Source organism: Lactuca sativa, chromosome 2 (assembly GCF_002870075.4).
Source record: "Lactuca sativa cultivar Salinas chromosome 2, Lsat_Salinas_v11, whole genome shotgun sequence".
Classification (NCBI taxonomy): Eukaryota; Viridiplantae; Streptophyta; class Magnoliopsida; order Asterales; family Asteraceae; genus Lactuca; species Lactuca sativa.
This window is the reverse complement of record NC_056624.2, coordinates 171,877,479-171,886,172: the sequence shown is the minus strand read 5'-3', so window position 1 is coordinate 171,886,172 and position 8,694 is coordinate 171,877,479. Positions and strand designations below refer to the sequence as shown.

At 36.5% G+C, this 8,694-nt stretch overlaps 2 protein-coding genes across 2 annotated transcripts; both read right to left on the bottom strand.

Annotated features, from left to right (window-relative positions):
* Positions 1-2,741, bottom strand: LOC111900254 (L-type lectin-domain containing receptor kinase IX.1). Its single transcript, XM_023896130.3, has one exon. It carries the CDS (start codon positions 2,720-2,722, stop codon positions 770-772), a length of 1,953 nt encoding a protein of 650 aa, XP_023751898.1. The 5' UTR covers positions 2,723-2,741; the 3' UTR covers positions 1-769.
* A 2,337-nt stretch (positions 2,742-5,078) lies between these two features.
* Positions 5,079-8,148, bottom strand: LOC128132428 (uncharacterized). The gene is made up of 3 exons (XM_052768989.1): positions 5,671-8,148; positions 5,357-5,591; positions 5,079-5,252 (listed from the first exon to the last, which is right to left on the bottom strand). Exons 1-3 carry the CDS (start codon positions 6,504-6,506, stop codon positions 5,079-5,081), a joined length of 1,245 nt encoding a protein of 414 aa, XP_052624949.1. The 5' UTR covers positions 6,507-8,148.
* Positions 8,149-8,694: the final 546 nt, after the last annotated feature.

Below are 8,694 nucleotides of genomic sequence, written 5' to 3'. Positions count from 1 at the left end.
AACCACTTATTGCTGCGCGGCGCAGCACACGCGCAGCACTTTAACTCTCGCAGCAGTTTGTTTTTTGGAAGACTTCAGACTACAAAACCTCTGCGCGTGTGCTGTGTGGCGCAGCACTTGACTTGCCTCTTCTAACCTCTTCAACTTTCATTTTTTTAAGTGTTTTTTTAAGAATTTTTGTATAACTTTTTTTTTTAAACTTTGATTTTCTTAAATTTTTATTTACGGATGTGATACAATTTATTTTTATAATTTCAATGATTTTTTTTTAACTTGATTTTTTTAATTTTTTTTTACCGTTTTGTTAATAATATTTTCAATTTCAGTTGCATCTTTTTAAGGTGTGTAATTTTTTACGAACTTTGTAGACATCGTTTGCAATATTTTCTTAATTTTTTTATTATTTTCTTTTTTAATTTTTTTTTAAAATTAGTTTTTTTTTCTAGAATAAAACTATTAGCTTCTTTTACATTTTTTTAAGTTTTTTTTTTAAAAAAAAGTTTTATATTTTTGTTTTTTATATGTTCTTTTTATTATTATTTCAATGTGTTAAAACTAGAATTATTAAATTTCGATGTTGATAACTATTTTCAATTTATAAAATTAGTTTATTTAAATTTCAGTTTACTGCAGCAGTCTGCAGATGTTAAAAAACAAACATGCTTCTTATTATAGGCTGCAGCCGTTTGTTCCACCTCTTCTGCTACAGAGGATTGCAGAGGTGGTCCGCAGACTTTATGAATTTTCACTTCGAAAAAACAAACAACACCTAAGTCAACGAAGCACCTCCAGAACCAGAACTGAGCTCACGCCCATCTGGTGCTGCGTAGTACATCGCCACCGGCATCTTCTTTGGAAGATTTGGGGCCGCACCCTCGAACTTAAGCACCTGAATGGCTTGCAGGATCGACGGTCTCAGACTCCGGTCGGGGTGAGCGCACCATAACCCCACCGTCATCAAACGCTCCACTTGTTTCCCATCGAATTCCTTGTTCAGCTTCTGGTCCACCCCCGAAAGCAGCTCCCCTTTTTCTAGCAAGTCCCAAACCCACTGCACTAACCCTAGATCAGAATTTGGGTCAACACTATCCATCGCCTTTCTCCCACAAGCAATCTCTAATGCTACCACCCCGAAGCTGTAAACATCCGACTCTCTGCTGGCCTTCCCTGTCGTTACATACTCAGGAGCCAAGTACCCCAAAGTTCCGGCTAATCCAGTTGTCTGTGGACCCAATTCATGGTCCATGAGTCGAGCCAATCCAAAGTCTCCGAGCTTCACGTTGAATCCCGAATCAAGCATGATGTTGCTTGTTTTGATATCTCGGTGAACCACGCATTGTTCCCATTCTTCATGGAGATAAAGCAACGCAGAAGCTAAACCAGTAACGATCTTGTACCTCAAACCCCACTCGAGACAGCTCTTTTTGCCAAAAAGGTGGGAATCAAGGCTGCCATTTGGCATAAACTCGTACACCAGCAAGAATTGAGTTTGATCATGGCACCAACCGATGAGTTGCACCAGGTTTCGATGCCTTAAACTGCTAATAATCTTTACTTCGGTTATATACTCTTTCTTCCCCTGTTTAGAACCCTGTGAAATTTTCTTAACAGCAACCGCTATGCCTTCGCGTGCTAAGTAGCCCTTGTAGACACACCCGAATCCTCCCTCACCCAACTTCCGGTCACCGGAGAAATTGTTGGTAGCTGAAACAAGATCCCCATAAGAAAATCTTTTTGGTCCTGCTCCTCTTTCCAAATCATCGTTCATCGATGTTAAGGTGACTGTTTCCGATGATTTCTGTTTAGGTTTTCTTTTTCTCCTAAAAAATACACCAAATGCAACCATGCCTCCTAAAACTAGAACACCAAGAGGGACTATTAATCCAACTGCTAGTTTCCATTCCTTTGACTTGTCTTCACTTTTTTTTACAATATTCAAGCTTGAAATGAACTCCCAGTATTGAAGGATATGTCTCTCCACATTGGCACCAGTGGCAGCCGAAAACCCAACTGTTACCCACTCAGGAAGAACTTCCCGGAGGTCAACTTGATAGGAAAGACTGGTATTCTCTCTAGAAACATTTCTAGCCCCGTAGCTCCATGACAGGTTTAGAATCTGAGTGGTAGCATTGTAAGAAACCCAAACATCCGCAGGGTCTCCACTGTGTAAACTAGCATTCCAAGAAGTGTGATTAACCGAATGAATCGAGTTCTTATTGATACCCACATGTTCATATGGAGGATCCCATTCTGAATTCACGAAAGAGTCAAACTCGATGACAATCATTTGGTTTTGGGATGAATCGGTGTAAGTTGTGTTGAATAAACCTAAAAAGCCACCAGCTGAGTTGGGTGGGATTTGGAAGCCAACTGGGGCTAGAAAGAAAGTGAGGCCATGGCCATAGGTGGATTGAGATTGTGTGTCAATGATGAAGGTGAAGTGAGTGGTGAAATCGGAAACTTTACCGGATTTTTCGTCCCATATTGGGATCGTATCTGCATATATGGCTTGACCCACACGAGTTAAGTAGTTGACTTTGTTGAACTCTATGGTTCCAACAGAAGGCATGGCATCGCCTGAATAGAGTATATTTGTTGCATCAACATCAAAACGGTTGATCTCGAAATATACTGATTCAGATAAAGGTAACAAGAATAAGAAAATAATATAAGAAACTAATTGAAGTCCTGGAGATGATGAACTAAAGAAAGAGGTTGCCATGGTTAAGCAAGAACTTAACACATAGTGTATGTGTCAATGGCACCTGAATATGTTTTGATAAATACCATGAAGGATCGATGCTTATTATATACTAATATGGATGCCAATGCATATCCCTACAAACCTTGATCTACAAGTTTCACCTAATGCCTTGATTTTATATAAATATTCATAAGTTCGTGAAGATAGAGTGGGAATTAACTAAGCAATCAACAACTAAGCGCTTAAAGTCAACATATATAGTAGATAATTTATGTTAAAGAATAAAGTCAATGATTATACAAAAAAGATTATGATAATGCGATCATGTCTCTTTCTTGATTAATTTTCAATGTTAAAGACTCTTTTTCCAAGGTTTTTCTGGGATTGTGACCAATTCAACCATGCTGTCATGTAAAAGAATATAAGGTTGCCTGCAATTAATAAATCTAATTCTGCTCCTATCAAGAGCTCCATCAAATATATGTATGATGATGTTAGACCTCGCGCGTACCTTCTTCTAGATCTTCATTGACCTGAAACAGGCGGCATTATTCCAGCCTTCTTATTCATCTCCCATGATAAACAAGTAACATGAGTTGGAGGAGATAAATAATTACTTTAAACAGAGATAAAATATGCAAATAAGTTTTATATATTAGTTTTTTTTCCCTATGTGTTTAATTTTCAGTCTGAAAGATGAAGTAATACATAATTAGTTTAGATGAAATATGTTGAAACGGATATCCTCAACTTGAAACAATATGTAGTTTAACGACCTATATATATATATATATATATATATATATATATATATATATATATATATATATATATATATATATATATATATATATATATATATATACTTGAAGAAGTTAAGAATGGATCTTCAGAAGTGCTTGCTTGGTATCCAATACTCCATCCCACACCTGTTCAAGAACCAACCCCAATCATTTTTGCAGGTTATCTATTGTTTACTTTGAAGGAGACCTTCTTCTCCAGATTTGGTGAACCTCATTCCCTACACCCTTCATTTGTTATGCTCTCCGATCTTTTGACAACAAAATTAATGAGTGTGTGAATGAGGGATTGATTCAATGTTGGTCCAACTAGATGATAGTTCATCCCCCAATTCCAAACCCCACCTGGTTTTCAAAAACCTCTAATATATAAGATCGTCAAATTACAAAATCATCACAATTGTCATCCTGATCTTGCTGTTGAAAACTCAAAAAATCCCCATGATTGGAATCTTAAAGGTACAATCTTCTTATCCCTGATTTTATTGTTGCACTTGTGTTCACTAATGGCGGTTGAGAGAGCTAGGATTACTATAAACCAAAAGAAGCAGTGCATTATACACTTGAGAAAGTAGAGAAAGGCAGCATTGAGGAGATAAACTTAATGAGAAAGTACATGCATGCAAGTTGTACAATACAACATGGAATTCAAGATTTAATTCTCTTTGTATGTTAACACTTGGGTGAATAAAGTAAGCAAATGAAATAAAGAATATCAGTTCAAGAAAGAGGATAGAATTTATGAATGAAATGTCGTTGTATGAATTGAGAATTGATGAATGCAATTCTTCGAAAGAGAGCACGGGAAAAGTTGTAAAGAATGAAGTTGTGATAACATTCATTTGCTTTATGTGGTCTTCAAGTATAATTTTTTTTTTAAATGGCATTTTTATAAAATCACATTTAAAAAATATACTTGAAGAAGACAATTTTATTTATTTATTTTTTTAAGCATGAATCTCTTGAATATAAGATAAGAAAAAGAGAAAGCCAACCCATAGAAATAACTTATAGAAACAATGACATACTCCTTAGTTACTTTCGAATCATATTACCTCATTAAAAGATGACATAGATAACATATATTGAAATTACAAACTTTTGCCCGACATTCAAGAACCAAACGACCATTAATATCACAATTACAATTAGAACACACATATTTGGGTGTTCTCTTTCTTCGAACATATGTTAATACATGTTTGTGATAGGAAACGTTTCTACTACCCTCGTGCACCATGTTTTCATAATAATCATCCCCACTAATGCACCAAGGGTGAAAAGAATTTTTGCATTTTTGACAATAATACATGGGGAACTTGGGATGCATTTCCGTCTCACATACATCGCAAAAGAAATCTTCGGGATGATCCATGATTGGGGGATACATCAATGGGATTTCATGTCCTTTGCAATACCTATGAGCAATGGAATTCGGCATCCTCATTGCACAACGCTTGCCCAATATGAAGTTACAAGCCTTACAAGCATAGCTCATCCTTTCGGACCATGAGTTGCACATGCTACAAAGAGGTTCGCGATCAATAACCTGGATAAGATGATGCTTGTGGGATTTATGTTTGATGCTTTTGGGTAGAAATGCACAGTTGACACAGAGGTAGAACTTGCAAGTTTGACACTGGTAAAAAAAATTGTTGCCACCGCTGAAACAACCATTGCATTGATAGATAGACGCATGTTGCAACGTCAAGTGAAGCAAATGAGGTGGATGAAGTAGATGTTCTAATCTGAGGGGTAAATCGGCACAATATTTGTGGAGAGTGAATGAGCATCCATCTAATTTGCAACTATAGTACGGAAGTGATATGTGTCGTACACATCCATGACATACCTCTAATCGATCACTACTACAACCAGACATGTCAGCTTGATGTTTGACATTAAGAAATAATGGATGACGATGACTCCAATGGTTAATCATAGTTTTTCGATCAGCATCATCGTCATCATCTGGTGCTATCATTCCAGAGTGTAGTAGTTTCAATGGATTTGTAAATGCATTTGACATGGGAAATTGCAGCAAATTATCTACCTCTTCATCAGCAATGGAAGTACTTGGACCATCTCTGAAACCACATATAATTCTTAGTTAATTTCAAGGAGCAATTTTCTTAAACATAGAAAAGGAAATTAAAGAAGATTTACCTTGGAGTAGAAGGTAGCTCTGCATTTAAGGCGCATTTGATATGGCAAAAATATCTACAGTTTTCACAATGGTACAACCAATCATTCCGTCGGATGTAAATGTTGCAAAATTCGCAATAAAAAGAGAATTTATAGAATTTTTCTGGAAGAGAATAGACCAGAGTGAGTGGGTGATTAGGGTGATGATGCGGTCGATGGATGGTAGGGGCTAAGGAAGCACAAGTCTTGTGGATCCAAAAGCCACAACTGTCGCAAAGATAGAACAAACCTTTATCCTCAGTGTTACAAGCATCACACAGGAATGCAGCGGGTCTTAACTGAAGGGATAAAGTGTGTTGTGGATGACCTTCATGTTCAATCTTGATCCTTGTCCCCTCCTTGATAACATCAGCTTCCACCTTGCGACCAATCTCAACAACACAACAATCTATGCAAGCATTAAACTTAAAGTTGTCCTCTGGTTTTCTAAAATTATAATAAAACCCCCTACCTAGGTTTACATTACAACAAACATCACAAGTCCAAGATCTGAAATCTTTTACAGGTCCGCGATCCCGTAGCGTTAGAGGATGCTCATACAAGGAAGGCAGATTGATAGTGAGCGGAAGCTGTGCGCATGCTTTATGCATAAAGTGACGACATGGCATGCAAGCATATGCAAAGCCACTTGATGATATAGGTTTTTGACATGCATAGCAACCTATTACACCACCACCACCACGATTCTCCAAACCAGCATTATCAATCGTCTCTGAGTTGACAAGCTTTAATGGATGATTTTTATGACTAAAATGATTAATCTCTTCCATATCTTCTCTCTCTTTTGTGATATCCATACGAGCTGAACATCAATGGCAATTGAAAGATTTGTTACCCTGAACTTTAAATTAAAATGTGGCAGATGCATCACTCGAGGAATCAACTTAATTACTTCTTCTAATTAAATTGCTTTGCTTCCAAGTAGTCTTTTTAATTAAGATGCTGATTAATAACAACATTCTTTGCTTTTCTTATATACCAAGTTAGCATATGATGCATCTCCTTCAAAACTGTCATACATCTCTTCTTCCGATTGGAATTAATTTCTTTCTTGCATACCAGGTTAACATGCATTATGCTTTCCCTGCACATTCAAAATTGACATACGCCTCGGGGTTTCATTTTCTTTGTTTATTAATATGATTATATCAAATAACATTTCAGCACTTTTTCTTAGATTTAGCAAATGGATCAACAACTCAGGACCACGTTTTTTGTTTGTATCACTCTCTCCTTCACAGCTTTAAGGTAAATACATTGAAGTAGAATGCTAAAACAACCGAATACATGAAACTACATTGCTATTATTTTCTTTTTAATTTATTCTCCATTAATAACTTTTTACTTTCAATCACATTTACATTGTTTCTGTTTTCTATTTTTTTTCATTAATTAATTAAACCTAAATATAAGTTTTTCCTATTAAACGATTATACTTTGAAAAAATTGTACAACTTGGGACCATTTTCCTGCAATTGTATATGCAGTGACCATTTATGTAATATACTTTATTCCTGTAGGGGCAGAATGGTCATTTTTGAAAATAGATGGAATATCCTTCAAAAAGTCTATCCATTTATATCAATGAAAATTGTTTTTTGGATAACACTGCTATAAAACTGGAAGTAGAATACTAAGACATACGAAGACATGAAAGTACATTGCTATTACCTTCTTTTTAATTTTTTTTTCTCAATTAATAACATTTTACTTCGAATTATATTTACATTGTTTCTGTTTTCTATTTTTTCCATTAATTAATTAAACATGGATAAATGAAAGTAAATTGCTGTTACCTTCTTTTTAATATGTCACTCAACAGAGAATCACATCTACAAGTGAGAAAGACAAATCGCAAAAAGGCCTAAAAGCACTAAATCACAGACATATCGATTGTTGGGTTGAAGACAGACAATTTATGGATTCGGAGGCGGCAAGAGCGTCAATGGTTTTGTTAGTCTGCTTATTGATTTTTGCAAATCGTAAATCAAACTCAAAGAAGTATGAACAACATAAAATGGTTAATAGCATATATATACAAATAAAAAACCTAAATCCGATTCGAAAAAAAGAGAATTGAAAGACAAATTCACCGTCTTTAACCTCCAACCCACCCAAATCCATCTATTATACCAGTTTCGAAAAAGATAAAGAGCAAAAGAAAATTAGGGGAAGAAAAGAAAGGCAGCTAATCAGTGGGGGAGAGGAAATCATCTCTGACTTTCATTTCTTCCAAGGAGGTCAGTGGGGATCGATTGATCCCAGAAAGCCCCCAATCCATTTGTGGGATCGATTGATTCCTGCGAAACCAGTGGGAATGAGAAATAGAGGACACAAAAATGATGGTTGCAACGTCGTTTGCTTTTGTTCTCTTTCATCGGAGGTGCAGAAGGAGTCTGGCACGCCGACGGCAGTGGGAGCGAGTTGGGGGAAACGAGAGTTCACTTGTTGATGAAAGGAAGAAGAGTAAATTACGCGAATGGTCCCTGTGGTTTAGTGTAAATTACACGCTTGGTCCCTAACTTATTTTTCTAACTCGGACTGTCCTCAACTTTTAATTATGTAACCCGCCTAGTCCCTATTCTCACATTCCGTCAATTGTTTCCGTTAGACACCCCACGTGCCTTGCACGTTGGGGGTATAAAAGTCTTTTCACATTTCCAACGATCTTCAAATACTAATTTTTCATCAGGATCGAACCTAATTTAGAGTTTCTTTCAATCCTCCATCGTTTGAAGCGGTTACACCTACGGATGTTCAAATCAAGGATGGTTCAATGCGATTGTGGGCGTGCTGCTGTAATTCGGACTTCAACTACTAACAATAATCCAGGAAGACCCTTTTACGCATGTCCAATTAAGGTATGTTGTAGTTGAGAATTTTGTAATCGTAACCCTAGATGGGGATATCACTGTATGCGATTATAGGTATTGTAACCGTGGCTTTTGAAATTGACAGGAACCACGTAAAGGATTTATTGCTTGG

Excerpts from the sequence above, each read along its gene's own strand:
- LOC111900254 (XM_023896130.3), bottom strand. The coding sequence starts at position 2,722 with ATGGCAACCTCTTTCTTTAGTTCATCATCTCCAGGACTTCAATTAGTT.
- LOC128132428 (XM_052768989.1), bottom strand. The coding sequence starts at position 6,506 with ATGGATATCACAAAAGAGAGAGAAGATATGGAAGAGATTAATCATTTT. Across the intron at positions 5,592-5,670 it reads GAGCTACCTTCTACTCCAAG|AGATGGTCCAAGTACTTCCA; the intron begins GTAAATCTTCTT and ends ATGTGGTTTCAG. Across the intron at positions 5,253-5,356 it reads GTAGTAGTGATCGATTAGAG|ATTAGAACATCTACTTCATC; the intron begins GTATGTCATGGA and ends TTTACCCCTCAG.